The following is a 23,468-nucleotide window of genomic DNA, read 5'->3' as shown; positions in this document are numbered from 1 at the left end:
TGTAGGATTAGAATAACATTGAGGCACCGCAGTCCTTTTCCTGAGCAAATTCATCAGACTGTCCAGTTTTCATTATCAGTGTATGAACTTTAATACCTGGCATAAATCAGAACACACAGCAGGCAACATGATTACTTGATAAAACAAACATTCCCTATCACCTTTATTTTATTTTGTAGCTGCAAGCAGGGGGCACTGGCCAGTCAAGGTATTATAGGCAAGGTTGTGACCTGGTAAAGATTCATGTTAAAAATTAAGCCATACTTATGAATATGTGCTACCGGCTCTCTGAGGAAATCATTTCAATGTTTTTTCACAATGGCGATCCTCAGCTACCTACTAACACGGGTTGACCTGCTATTATATTTTACAACTTGCTTTGTACTGTTCCTCTACTGGATCAATGGATCTAAGAAGAGCTCAGCAAAGATGCCACCGGGCCCCAAACCTCTTCCTCTCATCGGAAACTTTCACCTGCTGGATCTGAAACGTCCAGATAAGTCACTAATGGAGGTACAATCTGCTTAATTTAATACTTTGCAAAATTGTAAGCTCATTTATTATAAGGGGATCTTAATGGGAACCAGAAGTGAGAGGTAAGGCTTGATATACAGCACACATAGCAAGGACGGACGTCACAGTGAGCAGCTGAACCCAGAGGTGGTGAGAGCCCGCTTGGGCAAATTGTAGTGTTTTGATACTAACCTGCATGGCCCAAATACACTTAACCTGGAGCTGAACTGTGGTCCCTTGCATACACGCGCTTTGACCTGTATGCGCACTTTGTGATACGGTGGCATGCTCTTTAATTAACCCTGGACAGGGGCGCCTCTGGCCATTTTGTCCCCCCAGGCAAGGAAACCTGTGGCGCCCCCCCCCTGCCAACCTCTCCATGAAAATACTCGCAATGCGGCAGCATTTCACTTGAAAATAATTGTAGTACAGTAGTGGTTCAGTGCAATACTACGAGCCGCCTATCTACCACCACCATACCACTGTGTCCAATTGTAAAAATGTACTGTTTGATTGTACTTTACATTTTTGCCATGGATTGATTGAAATTCTGATCGATGTGGGTGGTTGACAATCGCCAGATTCAATCATTTTGAAAGAATCTGTCTGTAAATATGAATGCATGTATTGACAGCTATAGGCTAGGGTTACTAATAACAAGATTGGGTGATTCAATTGTAAGGGTAAGATTGGGGGTGGTGGGGGCAAAGTAGAGAGTAACAAGGAACATTTATAATTACTTTTCTCCTGGCAGACTCAGTGCTGGCTTGTTCAGTAGGCAGTAGCAGTGTTAGGTAGTCTTGCCCAAGGTCTCCTACTGAATAGGTGCTGGCTTACTGAGTTGGAAGAAGCAGAGATTTGAACCCAGGTTGCATGTGCCAGAGGCAGAGCCCTTAACCATTACACTATACAGAGAGAGGAGGGAAAGCACTTGTATTTAGCTTTCCTTTAAGACAAGAAGACAGCCAGCACTAGGGAAGGGGGAAACAAAAGTGAATGAGAGAGAGAGGAGGCGTGGAGAGATACTGAGAATAACCTGAGATGGAGCAGAGAGCTTATCTGTATTGCAGTCCCATATCACACAGAGGCTACTTGCCTGTAATAGGACTCCAGTCCCTGACAGTCTCTCACACAAGTCAGAAAGCAGCCTGGCGTCTAGGGACTGTCTAAATCTTTTCAACCTGTGAAATACCTTATCTAGCTGACCACATGCAGTCTTTACCATAGTGAGAGAGCAGACAGAGTTTTTTTTTCTAAGGACACTGTAGGAGGCAAGCCTCTCTTCTGCACCATGCTGTGTACATTTACCAGCTTTCCATAAAATTGTACTTTTATTTCCCTCAACCAGCCTAGTGCTTCATATTGCATTATACACTGTACCAGCAGCCTGGGGGAAAATCTCCCTCCATCCTCCCCTGGCCAGTCCGTTCTGGAATGCACACAAAGACACCATCCTCACGGGACAGGGGTCACACAGACACATTCCAGATCCCTAGATAACACTTATATTAGGGAATGTCATACAAAGTGTTGTAGACAAAAGGTTTGTAGATTCCTTATTTGAGGCTGAGCAGCAGAGGCTTTCATTAGAACTTTTTCTCTCCATTCCCTTAATTTTCAGTCTCTAAGGACAGGAAAAATAAATATTTTTCCCCCTCAAAGTGCCCCTAGATAAATCTGCAGCTCTAGGCAATTAGCTTATCAGCTGGTCTCTAGAGGCACCTCTGACCCTGGAAGTCGTTGAACACATACAGGCAATAGAGCAGTGGCTTGATTATCACTTTAAAGGGAAGGTCCAAGCAAAAAAAAAAAATGAGTTTCACTTACCTGGGGCTTCTACCAGCCCCATGCAGCCATCCTGTGCCCTCGTAGTCACTCACTGCTGCTCCAGTCTCCCGCTGGCAGCTTTCTGACCTCGGAGGTCAGGGCCGAATTGCGTACATTTTTACACATTCCCGCTAGTGCAGGAACATTAACACATACATTTTTACGCGTTAGTGGTGCAACGCATACATTTTTGTTCCTGCACTAGCTGGAATGCGTAAAAATGTATGCAATGTGGCCCTGACCTCCGAGGTCAGAAAGCTGCCAGCGGGGGACTGGAGCAGCAGTGAGTGACTACGAGGGCACAGGATGGCTGCATAGGGCTGGTAGAAGCCCCAGGTAAGTGAAACTCATTATTTTTTTTTTGCTTGGACCTTCCCTTTAAACACAGCCAGTGATCCTCTGTGACCTCTATACAGTGTTGAACTGTATAGTGGACTCAACTACTCATGTTGTTAACAAGTGGAGACCCACATTAGCTGTTAGGATACAGCCTTGTGTTTGTGTGGCCTGACTGTATGAGTGAGCAAGCATGGATGGTCAGCTGACAATTTAGGCATACACGGTCTGCAACTACATTTTGGATCTATTTAATAATGGTTTTTGATACTGTAAGCAGGCGTCTCCCATAGTAATTTTTTTGTGAAGTTTTGAGAGGTAAGGCTGCCATATTTAATTCCTTTTTAACAATACCAGTTGCTTGGCAGTCCTGCTGATCTCTTTGGCTTCGGTAGTCTCTGAATCACTGAATCACACACCTGAAACAAACCTGTATATAATATTTGCAGAGTTTTGTCAGATGAAATCTGATCTGGGAGTCGGGTCTTTGTGGCACCTGCACAGTACCGTGTAACGCCTGACTTGGGCGCCACCATGGACCGTAATGTTAATTACAGCTATAGCAGCACAGGGGGGATTTTTCCCAGAGTCAGTGTAATTTGGGTGCGGGCAATAGCCAGACTCTGAATTATGTGTCCGAAAGGACAAACTAGATCATCAGTGGGGGATATATTTGTTATATTCCTCTACATTGCCTAGTGCAGAGAGCGCCGTCTCTTGGGTGACGTACAATCTGATCTGCATGCTTGTTCAGGGTCAGTGGCTAAAAGTATTAGAGGCAGAGGATCAACAAAACATCTAGGCAACTGACATTGTTTAAAGGAATTAAATATGGCAGCCTCCATATCCCTCTCACTTCCGGTTCCCTTTAACTGAGTTATCAATCATTGTCCTATTTTGTTCTTTTGCCAAGCTGGTCAGTCAGAATGTCCTGATCAGAATCTACCTTTATGTAACTAACACTAACAGTTTGTTGACATGAATCCTTTCTCAGACAATAATGGAAGACAGATCTGCATGAGAAGACACGTCATATACACTTAAACATTAACTATTTAGGACTGAATTAAGATGAAAATGCTATGGCGGTCTAAAAGAAAATGTGCGGTAAATGTATTGCAGCTTTCTGAAAAGTATGGAGAAGTCTTTACTGTACACTTTGGATTCAAGAAAGTGGTGGTGCTTGCTGGGTACAAAGCGGTGAAGGATGCTCTTGTCAACCAAGCAGATGATTTTGCAGACAGACCAGACGTGCCACTTTTTAAACTAATCAGTAATGGAAAAGGTAAACTTCATGTGATGACTGTGTATAAGCCACGTGATGTGGTCTATAAACGTAAATCTGTGACATTGTAAAATGGAAAAACAGATACTCACTCGGGAGAGGGAAGCCTCTGGATCATTCAGATGCTTCCCCTGTATTCCTCCATCGTGCTGTTCCAGCGATGAGACCACCAAAGTGCAGCCACACTGAATCTGCACAGTAGCAGGGACCTTCTTGGACCTTGGTACAACAAGCGGAGACCGATCAGGTCCATGCTACTGGGCAGGTGGCACCCACATATGCAGTAGCACAGACCCCATAAGGCTTGGCTTTTACTGCCGAAGCCTGATTGGGACCATGCTACTGCACGTGGAAGAGCCATTATCAAGTCCCTGTCAACGGTTCTGCTATAGGGACAGCACTGAAACAGCTGGGTGAAGGAGGATGGGGAAGCCTCTGAAGGGTCCAGGGTCTACTCAAATTGGTCACTTTTTCCCCTACAAGATTCCTTTAAAGCCTATTTCTAGAATGTTACTGTATTTTACTTTTAAATTGGATGGAAGGGGTCTAGAAAAATGTAGTCTTTTTTTTATTATTATTATTGATGTCCCTGTTGAACAGATTTTGTCCCCCTTCCTGTGTCTAGGACCTCTGTGAAGCTTATTGGCTTTATAATGGAAACTGATAGTCCTAGGCACTGGAAAGAAGGGGCAATAATAACTAGTCAGGAATTCTTAACTTTTCCGACTACAAAAATGAATCTCTAGTAATTTGACTGTTTCTTTCTTTTTGTTGTGGCATTTTTAAAACACCTTCCCATAATGCATAAACAGATAAAGAAGTCTGCTTTAGGTTAGTACTGTATTTTCCACCGTATAATATGCACCTAGTTTTAGAGGGCAAAAACGAGGAAAAAAATATAGCCTGGTGCGTCCATATTCCAGAAGTACCTTGTACATGTTCTCCCCCAAATAGTGTCCTCTATGTGTCCCCATGTCTCCTCCATGTGTCCTCCTGTATCCTCCATGTGTATTCCTGTTCCCCTATGTCTGCCCCATGTGTCCTCCTGTGTCCCCATGTCTGCCCCATGTGTCCTCCTATGTTCCCCAAGTCTGCCCCATGTGTTTTTCTGTGTCCCCATGTTGCCCCATGTATCCTCCTGTATTCCCATGTTTCCTCTGGTGTCCCCCATGTCTCTCCATGTGTCCTCCTGTATCCCCCATGTGTCCTCCTGTGTCCCCATGTCTCCACCATGTGTCCTCCTGTTTCCCCATATGTCCTCCTGTATCCCCCTTTTCTGCCCCATGTGTTCTCCTGCATCCCCATGTCTCCCCCATGTGTCCCCATGTGTGTAGGCAGTGTGCCCGGCTCCCCTCACTTGCCTCCGATCCCTCTCCTGCCCTCCCAGTTGTGCAGCAGCACCTCCTTACCTAATCTGCCATGCCCGCGGGAATTGCAGACCTCCGTCTCCACCATGCAGCTTTCTCTAGTAATGCACTTCTAATGATTGCATCATCATTAGAAGGCCATCACTAGAGCAAGCTGCACTGAGAAGACACGGGGGTCTGCAATCCCCACGGGCATGTCGGATTAGGTAAGCAGCTGCCGCTACACACTGGGGGGGGGGGGGGCAGGAACGTGAGCAGAGGCACGCGGGGGGGAGCCAGGCACACTGTGGGAACAAAGGCAAGGAGTCCCCAATGTGGTGGCGGGTAGGCAGCTTGTATTCGTGGGCGTTCATAAGTCAGGGATTCCCTGCCTTTGCCGTTTAAGATGCTGGGACTTTCTCTCCCCATTTTTTTAGGGAGAATAAATGTGTCTTATGCGACAGGAAATATGGTATATAAGTAGTGATATAAGTCTTTTTGTCAGTTGAATAAATGAGTGAGTGAAAGAGATAAGACAAATGCAAGGCCATTTCTAGGCATAGGCTGTCTTGAACTGTGCCTTGGCTGTGGTCTTGGTCAAGACTCCCTAACACTGATGCTGCCTATAGAACACGTCCAAGAGGCTGCAGCTCTGGGGCTTTGAGTCCACCAGGAGAAAAACGTGATACAAATGTTATTTGTCATGTCTTCATTGCCGCATAGTGGTCAGGGAACATGTGTTCTTTCATTATGGAGTTGCAGCTAGAGATGTCGCGAACCTTCGATTTTCGGTTCGCGAATCCGATTCGCGAACCTTCACGGAAGGTTCGGTTCGCGGAAAAGTTTGCGAACCGCAATAGACTTCAATGGGGATGCAAACTTTGAAAAATAGAAAAAATTATGCTGGCCACAAAAGTGATGGAAAAGATGTTTCAAGGGGTCTAACACCTGGAGGGGGGCATGGCGGAGTGGGATACATGCCCAAAGTCCCTGGGAAAAATCTGGATTTGACGCAAAGCAGCGTTTTAAGGGCAGAAATCACATTGAATGCTAAATTGCAGGCCTAAAGTGCTTTCAAACATCTTGCATGGGTATACATCAATCAGGGAGTGTAATTATAGTTCTGCTTCACACTGACACACCAAACTCACTGTGTAACGCACCACAAACAGCTGTTTGCGTAGTGACGACCGTGCTGGACTAGGCCGTGGCGTTTTTCAAGCCCATATGGTCGCCGGGCTGTGGTAGCTCAATGATAGAACAACAGTGACTGTCCAGCTGATCAAATTTGGTCTGACCACAATGAAGCAACAACCACCCGAGACACTCAAATAGCCGGCGGTCATTGCTTCATTGCGAAACGCAAGCCCCTTCACCGCGGCAAGGTAATGATCACGAAGGGGGATGGGCACATGTACATGCCTTTTGTTTTTTTGTTGCAGCCGCCCGCAGTGCAGCCAGAAAAATTAGGCAGGCATGTACACGCACCAGAAAAATTAGTGTAGCGGCCGCTGCTAGCAGAGGCCTTAAAAGTTCAGGAATCCGCCTAGAGTCCTGGACCCTGTTGGTGATGGCGGAGAAGGCAAGTGGCCTGCAGGCAGAGATGCTGTGTGTGGGGACTGACTTAGTCTTCGGTCGTGCAGTAGCCCTCCGGGATCCATTCCTCATTCATTTTGATAAAGGTCAGGTACTGAACACTGTCATGACTTAGGCGACTTCTCTTCTCAGTAACTATGCCTCCAGCTGCACTGAAGGTCCTTTCTGACAGGACGCTTGCGGCAGGGCAAGAGAGAAGTTGTATGGCAAATTGGGACAGCTCTGGCCACAGGTCAAGCCTGCGCAACCAGTAGTCCAAGGGTTCATCGTCGCTTTTCACAGTGTCTACATCCACACTCAAGGCCAGGTAGTTGGCTACCTGTCGGTCCAGGCGTTGGTGGAGGGTCGATCCGGAAGGACTATGGCGAGGAGTTGGACTAAAGAACGTCCGCATGTCCGACATCACCCTGAGATCGCTGGAGCGTCCTGTCCTTGCCTGCGTGTACTTGGGAGGAGGAGGGTTACTGCCAGTGGTACCTTGATTGCGTTGTGCAGCCACATCACCCTTAAACGCATTGTAAAGCATCATCGACAGCTTGTTCTGCAAGTGCTGCATCCTTTCCGCCTTGTGTTGAGTTGTTAACAGGTCCGCCACTTTTTGCCTGTACCGAGGGTCTAGTAGCGTGGTCACCCAGTACAGGTCATTCGCCTTGAGTTTTTTGATACGGGGGTCCCTCAACAGGCTGGACAACATGAAAGAGGACATCTGCACAAAGCTGGATGCAGACGTACTCTCCATCTCCTCTTGCTCTTCCTCAGTGACGGGATGCAACTCCTCTTCCTCCCCCCAGCCACAAACAATACCACGGGAACGTGGAGCAGCAGAAGCCCCCTGTCACGGCTGCCGCGGTTGTTCTTCTTCCACCGCCTCTTCCTCCTCCACAGAAACACCTTCCTCATCATCACCATCATCAGAGTCTGACTCCTCTCCTTCCCCACACGACTCCTCTTCTTCCTCCTCCTCCTCCCCCCTCTCTGCTGCCACAGGTGTTGTGGGAACATCGGGTTCGGGTGTAAATGGCTCCCACGACTCCTGCTGCCGTAACTCTTCTCGTTAACGCTCCTCCACAGCTGTATCCACCACTCTACGCACGGCACGCTCCAGGAAGTAGGGGTAGGGGATCAAGTCGCTGATGGTGCCCTCATCGCGACTCACCAGTTTGGTCACCTCCTCAAAGGGCTCCATGACCCTGCATGCATTTCGCATCAGTGTCCAGTTGTTGGGCCACAACATCCCCATCCTCCCAGATTGTGTCCTTGTACTGTAATGATACAGGTACTGGGTGACGGCTTTCTCCTGGTCTAGCAGGCGAGAGAACATCAGCAGGGTGCAATTCCAGCGAGTCAGGCTATCGCAAATCAGGCGTCTCGCCGGCAAGTAGAGTTGGGCCGAACGGTTCGCCTGCGAACGGTTCCATGCGAACTTCCGTGGTTCGCGTTCGCATCCCGCAGGCGAACTTTTGCGGAAGTTCGGTTCACCCATAATGCACCATGAGGGTCAACTTTGACCCTCTACATCACAGTCAGCAGGCCCAGTGTAGCCAATTAGGCTACACTAGCCCCTGGAGCGCCACCCCCCTTATATAAGGCAGGCAGCGGCGGCCATTACGGTCACTCGTGTGCCACTGCCTGCCTGCATTAGTGAGAGTAGGGCGAGCTGCTGCACTGTCTCTCATAGGGAAAGATTAGTTAGGCTTAGCTTGTCCCTGACTGCATACCTGTTCTGTGAACCCACCACTGCATACCTGTACTGTGAACCCACCACTGCATACCTGTTCTGTGAACCCACCACTGCATACCTGTTCTGTGAACCCACCACTGCATACCTGTTCTGTGAACCCACCACTGCATACCTGTTCTGTGAACCCACCACTGCATACCTGTTCTGTGAACCCACCACTGCATACCTGTTCTGTGAACCCACCACTGCATACCTGTTCTGTGAACCCACCACTGCATACCTGTACTGTGAACCCACCACTGCATACCTGTTCTGTGAACCCACCACTGCATACCTGTTCTGTGAACCCACCACTGCATACCTGTTCTGTGAACCCACCACTGCATACCTGTTTTGTGAACCCACCACTGCATACCTGTTCAGTGAACCCGCCACTGCATACCTGTTCTGTTCAGTGAACCCGCCACTGCATACCTGTTCTGTTCAGTGAACCCGCCACTGTATACCTGTTCTGTTCAGTGAACCCGCCACTGTATACCTGTTCTGTTCAGTGAACCCGCCACTGCATACCTGTTCTGTTCAGTGAACCCGCCACTGTATACCTGTTCTGTTCAGTGAACCCACCACTGCATACCTGTTCTGTTCAGTGAACCCGCCACTGTATACCTGTTCTGTTCAGTGAACCCGCCACTGTATACCTGTTCTGTTCAGTGAACCCGCCACTGCATACCTGTTCTGTTCAGTGAACACGCCACTGTATACCTGTTCTGTTCAGTGAACCCGCCACTGTATACCTGTTCTGTTCAGTGAACCTGCCACTGCATACCTGTTCTGTTCAGTGAACCCGCCACTGTATACCTGTTCTGTTCAGTGAACCCGCCACTGTATACCTGTTCTGTTCAGTGAACCCGCCACTGCATACCTGTTCTCTTCAGTGAACCCGCCACTGCATACCTGTTCTGTTCAGTGAACAGTTTGGTGTGTCAGTGTGAAGCAGTACCTTAATTACACTACCTGATTGATGTATACACATGCAAGATGTTTTAAAGCACTTTAGGCCTGTCATTTAGCATTCAATATGATTTCTGCCCTTAAAACGCTGCTTTGCGTCAAATCCAGATTTTTCCCGGGGACTTTTGGCGTGTATCCCACTCCGCCATGCCCCCCTCCAGGTGTTAGACCCCTTGAAACATCTTTTCCATCACTTTTGTGGCCAGCATAAATTTTTTTTTTCCAAAGTTCGCATCCCCATTGAAGTCTATTGCGGTTCGCGAACTTTAACGCGAACCGAACCTTCCGCGGAAGTTCGCGAACCCGGTTCGCGAACCTAAAATCGGAGGTTCGGCCCAACTCTATCGGCAAGTTGTTTCTACGCTGAATGTCCGCAAAGCGTGTCATGGCCTTGTAAGAGCGCCTGAAATGCCCACACAACTTCCTGGCCTGCTTCAGGACGTCCTCTAAGCCTGGGTACTTGGACACAAATCTTTGCACGACCAGATTCAGCACATGTGCCATGCAGGGTATGTGTGTCAGCTTTCCCAAATTCAACGCAGCAATGGGATTGCTGCCCTTGTCACACACTACGTTGCCGATCTCAAGCTTGTGCAGGGTCAGCTATTGCTCCACCTGTTTGTTAAGAGCAGCCAGGAGAGCTGCTCCAGTGTGACTCTCCGCTTTCAGGCAAGACATGTCTAACACTGCGTGACACCGTCGTACCTGGCATGCAGCATAGGCCCTGGGGTGCTGGGGCTGTGTAGCTGGAGAGGAGATCGCGGCACCAGCCAAGGAGGAGGAGGAGGATGACGACAGCGAAGCGGTGGTAGCAGGTGGAGAGGAGGTGGCTGGAGGCCTGCCTGCAAGCCGTGGAGGTGTGACAAGTCGGTCCGCTGCGCAGCCACGTACTCCCTGCTTGCTGCCATCGGTCACCAGGTTGACCCAATGGGCTGTGTATGTAATGTAGTGGCCCTGCCCGTGCTTGGCAGACCAGGCATCCGTGGTCAGGTGGACCCTTGACCCAACGCTGTGTGCCAGAGATGACACCACTTGCCTCTCAACTGCACGGTACAGTTTGGGTATGGCCTTTTGTGAAAAATAATTGCGGCCTGGTATCTTCCACTGCGGTGTACCAATGGCCACAAACTTACGGAATGCCTCCGACTCCACCAGCTTGTATGGTAATAGCTGGCGAGCTAATAGTTCCGCCACGCCAGCTGTCAGACGCCGGGCAAGAGGGTGACTGGCAGACATTTGCTTCTTACGCTCAAATACTTCCTTCACGGACAGCTGGGTACTGCTGTGGGCAGAGGAGAAGGAACCGCTCAAGGGAAGAGGTGGTGTGGAGGAGGGTGGCTGTGAAGGTGCAAGGGAGAAAGTGGATGAAGACGCTACACCTGAAGGAGGAAGAGGAGAAGGAGGGTGGCTTGTCTTTTGAGGGGTGCTGCTTTTCCTCAGGTGTTCTTGCCATAGCTGTTTGTGCCTTCTCTCCAGGTGCCTTCGTAAGGCACTTGTCCCTACGTGAGAGTTGGCCTTTCCACGGCTCAATTTTTGCTGGCAGAGACAACAGATGGCTTTGCTCCGATCTGAGACACACACGTGAAAAAATTTCCAAACCGCTGAGCCCCCCTGGGGTGATGCCGCTACGGTGGCATCAGCAGCTGACGTTGAAGGGCATGTTGGCTGGCTGGCCATAGCTGGCGATACATGGTGCTGGACACTGCCCCCAGCTGTTTCTGAGGACGAGCTCCCTCTGCTTCTATCATGGAGTCGTCTCCTCCTACTCCTCTCTGACTCCTCCTCTGAACTGTCCCCCTGGTCATCTCCTCTACCGGGAACATATGTGGTATCCGTATAATCGTCATCATAATCCTGGCCAGCTGCGCTTTCCTCAGACACCTCCTCAACTGCACCAACTTCAGGTGGTTCATCATCCCCCTCCTCCATACTATCGCCACCTAACTCAGACGTATGAGGTGGTGTACCTGCGCCTTCTTGTTGTTGTTGCAGTAGTGGCTGGAAATCAGTGATTTCACCACCACCACCAAATAACTCCTGCGAAGTGTCAAATGCAGCGGATGTGGTGCTTGTTGTAGCGCTGGTGGCTGCGGGAGATGAGGTGTTCTGTGTTGAATACTCAAGCACCTCCTCACGATTTTGGGAAGTGATGGCACGTGCCTTCTTCTGAGCACTGTATTTTGGGCCAGGTCCACACGGAATCACAGCAACACCACCTCACACAGCCACAGACCTGCCGGTGCCTGGTGGCCTTCCTCTGGGTCTGCCTCTACCTCTTCCTCTACCTGGTTTGTCCATTTTGTCCATCTCGGGGGGTTGCTAGGTATATGCAGTGAGGTGGGTTCACTCAACACAACAGCTAGTTAGATGCAGTGAGCTGGGATCACTGAAATGTAAAGGTACTTAAGATGCAGTGAGGTGGGTTCTCACTCAACACAACAGGTAGTTAGATGCAGTGAGCTGGGTTCACTGAACAGTAAAGGTACTTAAGATGCAGTGAGGTGGGTTCTCACTCAACACAGCAGGTAGTAAGATGCAGTGAGCTGGGTTCACTGAACAGTAAAGGTACTTAAGATGCAGTGAGGTGGGTTCTCACTCAACACAACAGGTAGTTAGATGCAGTGAGCGGGCCAGGTGGGTTCACTCAACACAACAGGTAGTTAGATGCAGTGAGCTGGGTTCACTGAACAGTAAAGGTACTTAAGATGCAGTGAGGTGGGTTCTCACTCAACACAACAGGTAGCTAGATGCAGTGAGGTGGCCAGGTGGGTTCACTCAACGCAACAGGTAGTTAGATGCAGTGAGCTGGGTTCACTCAACACAAAGCTAGGTATATGCAGTGATTAGGTGAGTTAAGTAAACACAACAGGTACTGGGTAGTTAGATGCAGTGAGCTGGGTTCACTGAACAGTACAGCTACTTAAGATGCAGTGAGATGGGTTCTCACTCAACACAACAGGTAGTTAGATGCAGTGAGCTGGGTTCACTGACCAGTAAAGCTACTTAAGATGCAGTGAGGTGGGTTCTTACTCAACACAACAGGTTATTAGATGCAGTGGGCTGGGTTCACTCAACACTAAAGGTACTTAAGATGCAGTGAGGTGGGTTCTCACTCAACACAACAGGTAGTAAGATGCAGTGAGCTGGGTTCACTCAACACTAAAGGTACTTAAGATGCAGTGAGGTGGGTTCTCACTCAACACAACAGGTAGTTAGATGCAGTGAGCTGGGTTCACTGAACAGTAAAGCTACTTAAGATGCAGTGAGGTGGGTTCTCACTCAACACAGCAGGTAGTTAGATGCAGTGAGCTGGGTTCACTCAACACTAAAGGTACTTAAGATGCAGTGAGGTGAGTTCTCACTCAACACAACAGGTAGTAAGATGCAGTGAGCTGGGTTCACTGAACAGTAAAGGTACTTAAGATGCAGTGAGGTGGGTTCTCACTCAACACAACAGGTAGTAAGATGCAGTGAGCTGGGTTCACTGAACAGTAAAGCTACTTAAGATGCAGTAAGGTGGGTTCTCACTCAACACAACAGGTAGTTAGATGCAGTGAGGTGGCCAGGTGGGTTCACTCAACACAACAGGTAGTTAGATGCAGTGAGCTGGGTTCACTCAACACAAAGCTAGGTATATGCAGTGATGAGGTGGGTTAAGTAAACACAACAGGTACTGGGGTATATGCAGTACTGGGAAGTACAATGTGCAGCTCCCTGTCACGCACACAGGTAGTCACTGAATGTGCTGGGCTGCTGGCAGTGGCACACACACTATCAATTAGCAAGGCTGTGCATGCAACAAAAGTGTCAGTTCGACACACAGAAAAAAAAAATATGTACAGGATGAGCTCTGAAAAGAGCTGTTGCTGTTGATGGGTGCTTTAAAAGCAATAATAATCAGTCAGGAGCAAGCAAAGCAGCCTAGAACCTAACTAATCTGTCCCTAGGAGAACAAGTCTGCAGCAGCTGTCCCTTTCCTCTCTCTAGCAGGCACACGAGTGAGTGTAATGGCCGCCGGACCCTGCCTTATATAAGGGGGGGGGGGGCTCCAGGGCTTAGTGTAGCCTGAATGGCTACAATGTGCCTGCTGACTGTGATGCAGAGGGTCAAAGTTGACCCTCATAGTGCATTATGGGGCGAATCGAACTTCCGAAAAAGTTCGCCTGATGCAGGCGAACGCGAACCCCCAACGTTCATCTGGAACCGTTCGCCGGAGAACCGTTCGGTACATCTCTAGTTGCAGCTGCCTGCATACTGTTCAGGAGCTCAGCAGGATGAAGCAGGGCACCCCATCTATATACAGAATGGCACAAAGGACCAGTACACACTGAAAATCGCCAAGCAGTGTGGAAAGCCTCTACAGATCCAGAGGCTTCCCTCTTCTTAGGTAAGAATTTTCTTTTGGTGCGTTTTGACGCCCCAGTTACACTTACTCAATTGTTTCAGTTAACGCCTGTGTTTCAACCTGCATAAGAAAATAATGAATTAACACAAGACAGGACAGAACAATTCACACTCACCTGGATGGGATGGGAACTATTTAAATACTCAGATGAATATAAAATGTTGGTGACTTAGGAATCCTTCTGTTACATGTCTCGAGATTATCCAAATATGCTGGAGACTCACATACCGCTCCCCTTACCCTTATTACCCTCCCTTCTCCTACCTCTTTTCCCTGTACCCTCTACATGCTTCTTTCTTTTCTCTAATACTCTACTTCTTATATCCTCCTCACAGGATAAAAACTTGGAACAACTAAAATGCACCTCTTAAAGAGAATCTGTACTCTAATATTCTTACACTAAAAAGCATACCATTCTATTCCTTATTTTCTCCTGTGCCCCTCTGTGCTGTTTCTGCCACTCTCTGCTGCAATCCTGGCTTGCAATTAACAGTTTTAGGCAATGTTTACAAACAAACTAACCAGCTTCTAATAGGCTCAGCCAGGGGCGTCGCTAGCCCTGTTTTAGGGGGGCACGTGCCCCCAATCTTTCCTGGGGTGCCACGGATCTCCCGGCCGCCGCTGCCCCCTCTGTCAGCGGCTCCCTCCAGCCGCCGCCGCCGCGTCTCAGACCTCAGGATCAGGCGGCGAGCCGGCGACCAATCGTGCGGGCGCTAGGACCCAGCGCCCGCACTGATATGCGGAAGTGACATCACTTCCGCATATCGAGCGGGTGCGTCCAGCGCCCGCTCGTACATCTGGTCGGGTCGCCGCTGATCCTGAGGTCTGCTGAGAGGTAGGGGGGGGAGCGGCGGCGGCTAGAGAGGGGGCCTCCCTGTCACTCACTCACGGGGCTCCCTGGCACTCACTCACTCCCTAAAGGGGCTCCCTGGCACTCACTCACTCCCTAAAGGGGCTCCCTGTCACTCACTCACTCACTCCCTAAAGGGGCTACCTGTCACTCACTCACTCCCTAAAGGGGCTACCTGTCACTCACTCACTCCCTAAAGGGGCTCCCTGTCACTCACTCCCTAAAGGGGCTCCCTGTCACTCACTCACTCCCTAAAGGGGCTCCCTGGCACGCACTCACTCCCTAAAGGGGCTCCCTGGCACTCACTCACTCCCTAAAGGGGCTCCCTGGCACTCACTCACTCCCTAAAGGGGCTCCCTGTTACTCACTCACTCCCTAAAGGGGCTCCCTGTCACTCACTCACTCCCTAAAGGGGCTCCCTGTCACTCACTCACTCCCTAAAGGGGCTCCCTGGCACGCACTCACTCCCTAAAGGGGCTCCCTGGCACTCACTCACTCCCTAAAGGGGCTCCCTGGCACTCACTCACTCCCTAAAGGGGCTCCCTGTCACTCACTCACTCCCTAAAGGGGCTCCCTGTCACTCACTCACTCACTCCCTAAAGGGGCTCCCTGTCACTCACTCACTCCCTAAAGGGGCTCCCTGGCACTCACTCACTCCCTAAAGGGGCTCCCTGGCACTCACTCACTCCCTAAAGGGGCTCCCCTGGCACTCACTCACTCCCTAAAGGGGCTCCCCTGGCACTCACTCACTCCCTAAAGGGGCTCCCCTGGCACTCACTCACTCCCTAAAGGGGCTCCCCTGGCACTCACTCACTCCCTAAAGGGGCTCCCCTGGCACTCACTCACTCCCTAAAGGGGCTCCCCTGGCACGCACCCACTCCCTAAAGGGGCTCCCTGGCACGCACCCACTCCCTAAAGGGGCTCCCTGGCACGCACCCACTCACTAAAGGGGCTCCCTGGCACTCACTCACTCCCTAAAGGGCCTCCCTGTCACTCACTCCCTAAAGGGGCTCCCTGTCACTCACTCACTCCCTAAAGGGGCTCCCTGTCACTCACTCACTGCCTAAAGGGGCTCCCTGTCACTCACTCACTGCCTAAAGGGGCTCCCTGTCACTCACTCACTGCCTAAAGGGGCTCCCTGTCACTCACTCACTGCCTAAAGGGGCTTCCTGTCACTCACTCACTGCCTAAAGGGGCTTCCTGTCATTCACTCACTGCCTAAAGGGGCTCCCTGGCACTCACTCACTGCCTAAAGGGGCTCCCTGGCACTCACTCACTGCCTAAAGGGGCTTCCTGGCACTCACTCACTGCCTAAAGGGGCTTCCTGGCACTCACTCACTGCCTAAAGGGGCTTCCTGGCACTCACTCACTGCCTAAAGGGGCTTCCTGGCACTCACTCACTGCCTAAAGGGGCTTCCTGGCACTCACTCACTGCCTAAAGGGGCTCCCTGGCACTCACTCACTACCTAAAGGTGCTCCCTGTCACTCACTATCGGGGTCCCTGTCACTCACTACCTAACTGGAGGCGCCTGTCACTCACTAGCTAACCTGGGGGTCCCTGTCACTCACTACCTAACTTGGGGGGGCTACCATATTAAGGGGGCATTCTGCCTATTTATGTGAAATGCTGTCTATTTATGTGCCTCATGACTGCTGAATGTGTCTTGTTGGGAGCCTTATGATTTGTTGGGGGCCTCATGATTGCTGAATTTGTCTTGTTGGGGGCCTCATGATTTGTTGGGGGCCTCATGATTGCTGAATTTGTCTTGTTGGGGGCCTCATGATTGCTGAATTTGTCTTGTTGGGGGCCTCATGATTTGTTGGAGGCCTCATGATTGCTGAATTTGTCTTGTTGGGGGCCTCCTGATTTGTTGGGGGCCTCATGATTGCTGAATATGTCTTGTTGGGGGTCACATGATTGCTAACTGCGAGACTATGGGAAAAGCTGAATCCTTATCATATGAGACAATAGCATTAAACCTACTTTTTTAGCGTTTTAAAACAGAAAATAAAACTGGGAGGTTCTAAAAAATTGAATACATTTTTCAGGAGTAGGATGGATGAAATTGTTTATCTTCACAGTTTATTTTCAACTTGGATTTTCCATAATGTTCATGTATGAGTTAAAACGTTTGTACAGTATTTAGTTTAAATTGCTGTTGCCACTTTGCGATAGATACCGGTAAGTGACTTAAGGTTGCAGTTTGGGCACTCGGCCTCCAAACGGTTCGCCACCACTGTCCTAATCTGATGTCCCACCATTGCTAGGTTCATGTAAATTTGTCTCCACCCGTTACCACACCTATATTCTGGTCCATGGCCCACCCATTTTTTGGTGCGGCGCGATAAGCACGCCACACAACGTGATCGTCATATTTTTGGCACGCTAGCTGCAGTGTGCTGAATTCTGCTGCCTACAGTATGTACAGTATACGCTGTTCTCTAGTGCTTGCACTGTGTGCTGATTTACCTCCAGTGTGTACAGTGTAAGGTGTTACTCTGTGCCTTTATTGATTGTAAACTAGCTGTATTGTATGCTGATCCCTGCTACTTTCAGTATGTACAGTATTAGCTGTAAAGCCTGGTACACACATACAATTTTGATTAGCCAATTTTAGCTCTGTTCATAAAATTCATTGTCTGTTGGCCCACTTACTGCACGGGGGTGGGAAATTGGGGGTCAGTGATTGACCAATCAAAATTGTATGTGCGTATACATCTTTGATCTATGCCTATACTGATTGTAAATGATCGAAATAAAGGACAGGGGGCTCCGTCCAATATTTCGATGGGCAGGCCCGTTATCCGTAGCTTACACCGCTGCTAAGTTCATGTACATTTGGCCCCACCCATGGCCACGCCCACTCACCGCATGGCCACGCCCATTTTTTTTGCCGCGGCCGCATGTACCTCCCCTCCTGGTACCCACAGGTGCCACTGATCTCCAGGAACCCTAGAAACGCCCCTGGGCTCAGCTAAGCATAGTGTGTGAGTATGCAGGGGGCCTGCAGAGGGTGTGTATCGCTTCTACCAATCACAAGCAGCCCTGCACATTCCACACAATCAAAGCCTTAGCCCGACAAACAGGACAGAGGAAAGATACATTGATTTATTACAGAGACAGTGTAATTAGGAAGAGCTGCAGTAAGCCCCAGCACATTAGAACAGGCATAGGAACTCATAGGATAGAAGAACTAAGGCTGAAAAAATTGTTACAGAGTCTCTTTAAAATAAAACAAGGAAAGCAATGTTGGAAACTCACATTTTAATTGATGTTACATACCTGTATACCTGTTATGATATGTTAACGGGGATATCTGTACAACTTACCATTTCTATATGTCATGTTATACATTATGACCTCTGTACTGTAAGATATCCTTTCAATAAAGCTTTAAATGTTAAAAAAAAAAGGAAAATAATGAATTGCCCCTATTTAGTATAACTGGTTATTAACCTGACCATAATCCTGCAAAGTCCCTGACTTTGTGCAAGTGTATCATTAAAGTAGATCTGAACGCTTGCACAGGACAGAAGGAAAACATAGAGAAATGCACCCTGTATGTACTTAGAGCGTTTAGCCTGTTTATTTCCCACTCATTTGTGTCTAATCACAAGTTGTAATTATAGCCTGCCCTGTGTCACATGACTGCCTATGGCAGATAAGCATATAAGCCCATTTAAAAGCACAGGCTGTAAACAATATGTCTGCTTCTATGAATTAGGAAGTAGTAACAGTGTAGATTTATTTTACAATTTGTATTAGCTGTAACTAGCACATGTTTTTTGTTTAAAGAAACACTGAAGTCACTTTAAAAAACGGCTTTTTACCTTTTATTTATGTGAGGCATGTTTGCCCCTATTAAACCGCTGCTATCCCGCTGCAGAACGAGGGGTCTTTATCCTCCCAAATCCCCCTGCAAAATCCACGACTTTCTTGGTTGTGGATTTTGCTGCTCATGGAGGCAGAGCTTTCGGCTGCAGCTCTGCCTCCATGCGCTTCTATCAGCCATGGATCTCCGCGGCGATCAGCCCTGATAGACTCGTGTAGAGGCAGAGCTACAGCCGAAAGCTCTGCCTCTCACAGAAGCGCTCCCCGCAGTGTGCCCTGGGGGATTTGGGGGGTAAAGACCCCTCGTTCTGCCACGGGATAGCAGCGTGTTAGCAGGGCAAACATGCCTCACATAAATAAAAGGTAAAAAGCCATTTTTAAACTGTCTTCTGTGTCTCTTTAAAGGTTATTATGTTATTGTGTATCTTTTAGAGCAGAGAGAAGTTCTGAGTTCAGGTCCACTTTAAAGACTGATGCCATTTGAAGGTAGAGGATTCGCCCACCAAATACTGAATTTGATTTAGATTTTTCTCCTGTTTACTCACTGCATTATGTAAATTGATACAAATAAAAAATGAGAATTTACATTTCTGAGCGCATTTTTACTTTACAGCCTTTTTTCACACCTGCCTAAAACGTTTACACCCTACTTCATTCCTGTGCATATTTCATCTCTATTTTAGGGATAGCATTTAGCAAAGGAGAATCTTGGAAAACCATGAGAAGGTTCACACTGTCTACTCTGCGAGATTTTGGAATGGGGAAGAAAACAGTGGAAGCCAGAATTCAAGATGAATTAATTTACCTCATAGAGCATTTCAAATCTCACAATGGTAAGCTATCCTTTGAAACAGAATATTTTCAAAAAAAAATGTCTTTTATCTCCAGCAGGATGAGCTAAAGTGAATCTGAAGTGAAAATATACTTATGATATAATGATTTGTATGTGTAGTACATATAAGAAATAAAACATTAGCAGCAGAGACATGAGTCTAATATTGTTTCCAGTACAGGAAGAGTTAAAGGGAACCTAAACTGAGAAGGATAAGTATTTTTCCTTTTAAAATAATAATAGTTATATAATAATCGGAACATTTGTATAGCGCTTTTCTCCTGTCGGACTTAAAGCGCTCAAGAGCTGCAGCCACAGGGACGCGCTCAAGAGGCCACCCTGCAGTGTTAGGGAGTCTTGCCTTGAACTCCTTACTGAATAGGTACTTGACCTAGCCAGGATTCGAACCCTGGTCTCCCATGTCAAAGGCAGAGCCCTTAACCAGTACAGTACTCCAGTACACAAAACCAGTTGCCTGACTCTCCTGCTGATCCTGTGTCTCTAATACTTTTAGCCACAGCCCCTCAGCAAGCATGCAGATCAGGTGCTCTGACTGAAGTCAGACTGGATTAGCTGCATGCTTGTTTCAGGTGTGTGATTCAGACACTACTACAGCCAAAGAGTTCAGCAGGACTAACAAGCAACTGGTATTGTTTAAAAGGAAACATCCATATCCCTCTGTTAAGGTTCCATTTAAGAAACTCCAGTTGTTATCTATGCAAAAGAGCTTCACTGAACTTTTTTTCTGCAGAGGAAAGTTCAAAAGGTCATTACCCCGCCCCGTTAAATAATTTTAGAACGCTGAGTGTAGTGTGTAAACTGCAAGTATTAGAGAATGATGCAATGTTATATAGAAAAAAAAATGATATAACTGTAAATAAAAATATGAGACTATTTTCTTTGCTACTAATGTTCTAGTAATTATCTGTACTACACATACAATTCATTATATCATTTTTTTTTGCTTCAGTATCACTTTAAATGTTGGTCAAAACATCATAATGTATTGTCCATAATTATGAATGTCATTAAGAAGATGAATGTTGTCATGAATAATGTCTACTCAGATATAAAATAACTATAGTTGCCTTCATCTGTGCACACGCCAGATGAAAGTCAGCTGAGGTGGCCATAACTATAGCTTCTGACGAGAATACAGTGTGTACACAGCTGTCAGTGGCACAATGATGGTACAGTGTTGGTAGATGGATGCCCGTTCTCAATGTTGGGAATGGGCCTCTGACTGTATCAAGACTGGGACATCATCGTGCCACTGACAACTACGTACACACTGTATTCTCGTCAGAAGCTGTTTTATGGCCACCTCAGCCGAGTTGGACGTGTCGAATGGATCTGTTCTAATAAAGCAATGTGAACAGATCCTATTGATAACATTGGATCCATTCACCTCCATTAGGATCCGGTCCGTTTAGTTCTGTTAAACGGACAATTTTTAGTGTCAATAGGAACTGGGCCCTACAGATTGGTAGTCCCGGGTCCATGTGACGGTTTAGCCACACCATTTTTCCCTTGCTAGTGCATGGAGGAGGTTTTATGTAGACTTTTGGTTACTGTATATCAACTATTGGTAAAATTGACATGCACACAAAATCCAGGTGGTTTGACCCTAAATGTGCAAATAAGCTGTTACTTGTCTTGTAAACAAAAAGTTAGTGAAAGATGTGGTTGAGAATTGTATCGGGTCCATTGTGTCCGATAACTTAGCACACCAGACCAGTGTCCCAACAACAACATTACAGACTGGATGTGTCCACTTATCACTAATTCACATTCATTTGCAAAGTTTTACAAGCTCTTGTTGCTTCTCAATTTATTCTTTCAGTTGTGATGTCCTCGAGATGATCTGGGAAAGACCAAGCTAGATTTACCAATATGATTTTTTCCAGGGATCAACAGGACAGCACTCTCTATTTCCCACATTAATGTTAATAACACATTTTTTTTTATTTAAGCATGATTGGGGTGTGGTGTCTACTTGTTTTTACAGCTGGCTACAAGAGTGAGTAGATAATCTTTTATACACATTTATTTTAATACAGCTTAATGTCAGGTGTGCTGTCTTGTTGATTCCTGGAAAAGATGTTACAGGCAAGTCTAACTTGGCCTTTTAAAAGTCTGAAATATCTAACCCCATAGTCTAGCTGAAATGTCAGACTTCTTAAAGGGTGTTTCACCACTATAGCATGATGGCTAATTGGTTACCACTCTTGCTTTGCACAATTCTCAACAGGAACTGAATAGCTTGTATGTTCTCCCCATGTTAATGTTTATTGACTTTGGACACTCCAGGTTGGAGTGCATATGTTCCGCCCATGTGTATTTTGGGCACATGGCTCTCCATGCACTTACTAATCTCAGAGCATATAAAAAAATAGATCCTCCTACTGAATACCTAATTTCCTTCTTCGGGGTCTGGCTATTGCCAGCACCGGAATTACGCTGATTTTGTAACTAGTTCCAAATCCGCCACAGAGAAGATGCTGTGCGGGCGCCAAAATGACCTGTCTCACCAACTCCTTCCCTAGTGTGGTTTTCTTTCTTAAAATAGTAGGTATTTGTGATACTTTAGTTTTAAGTGTGTAACTGGTTAAGCGTTAAATGTGTAAGTGGTTACCCACAATGCACTTTTGCTGAATATGTAAATTATCTCTTTGTGCATCTGAAGCCAGGCTTACATCCAGAACTGCTGGTGTATAGAAAGCCTATAGCTAATACATTTCCCTAGTGGTTTTGGGTCACCCCGAGTTGCTTAGGTACTCAGTTGAAGTGGTCCAAGCCATATCCCATAGAGCCATATCAGTCCCTGCCATGCACTGATAAGGACCAAAATTCAGAAACAAGTTGTCTGCATGTTGGGTTGATGTGGCTCCGTAACATTTATTAGCTATAGGCTTGCTATACACCAGCGGTTCTGGATGTTAGCCTGGCTTCAGGGACATAAAGAGATAATTTTCATAGTGGGTAACCACAGTTACACATTTAAAACAGAAAGTATTTGCGATAATTTAGCTTTAAGAAGGCAAACCACACTAAACATTGCTTTTTAGTTGGAAGTCTCTTTTAATCCCCTATACTTTCCTATTAGTTTTGGGTCACCCCGAGCTGCTTAGGTACTCCAGTTTCTTCCCATATCCCAGAAACATTGGGGTAGGTAAATTATCTCCACCTACAATTGGCCCTAGACTTGAAATTGTTCAAAACCAATTACATGAAGAATGATAATAATCCTAGATTCAATCGTCTTTCATTGAACATCTTTCAGGAAAACCGTTTGACACAAGCATCATAATGAGCAGTGCAATATGTAACGTTATCAGCTCTATTATTTTTGGAAAAAGGTTTGAATACGACAATGCAGAATTTAAAAAGCTCCTGAAAACTATGGCCGATAATGACAAACTGGTAGGGTCTCCGAAGGTTATTGTAAGTATTACTTATATAATTTTTATGAACATTGGCGTACTGTAGATCTGTTGTAATAAATACAGAAATGTTGGTGATTATTTACTAATGGAGAAATGCAAGTACATGACTTTTGTGTCCACTTGAAACATCCAATCAGGCAAACAGGAGATTAAATAAGAACCTCACAGCACAAAATGTACCGTATGTACTTGAGTGTAAGCCAACCTGAGTATAAGCTGACCCTTCAACTTTTACCTAAAAACTTGGGGAAAATGATTGACCCGAGTATAAGCCGAGGTGAGAAAATGCAGAGGTCAAAAGTCATTGTTCTGCTAGCCATACACTACACAACAAGCACCCAATCTTGCAAATGACTGTGCCCCCGGCATATGCAGCGTAGTTTGAGAGGATATGCGGTCATGGCTGTGTCCCCATTCCCGATCCAGAACCGAGCAGTTTATAAATAAATCCTGTCTGTCTCAGCCAGAGTAACCCCTTCTATATAGTGCTGTGTGAATAGGGCACATA

The 23,468-nt window shown here is 47.2% G+C and overlaps 1 protein-coding gene across 1 annotated transcript in view; it reads left to right on the top strand.

Moving 5' to 3' along the window:
• Nucleotides 1–202: 202 nt before the first annotated feature.
• The window catches only part of LOC137524545 (cytochrome P450 2K1-like), a 64,146-nt gene continuing 40,880 nt past the window's right edge, over nt 203–23,468 (top strand). The window contains exons 1-4 of the mRNA XM_068244535.1: nt 203–513; nt 3,799–3,961; nt 19,366–19,515; nt 22,798–22,958. Coding sequence (XP_068100636.1) covers nt 319–513; nt 3,799–3,961; nt 19,366–19,515; nt 22,798–22,958 — 669 coding nt within the window. The 5' untranslated portion in view covers nt 203–318. The remainder of the gene's footprint in view (nt 514–3,798; nt 3,962–19,365; nt 19,516–22,797; nt 22,959–23,468) is intronic.

This window comes from Hyperolius riggenbachi, chromosome 7, assembly GCF_040937935.1.
Source record: "Hyperolius riggenbachi isolate aHypRig1 chromosome 7, aHypRig1.pri, whole genome shotgun sequence".
NCBI lineage: Eukaryota > Metazoa > Chordata > Amphibia > Anura > Hyperoliidae > Hyperolius > Hyperolius riggenbachi.
Note: the sequence above shows the minus strand (reverse complement) of the source record. Positions and strands in the feature narration are given on the sequence as shown.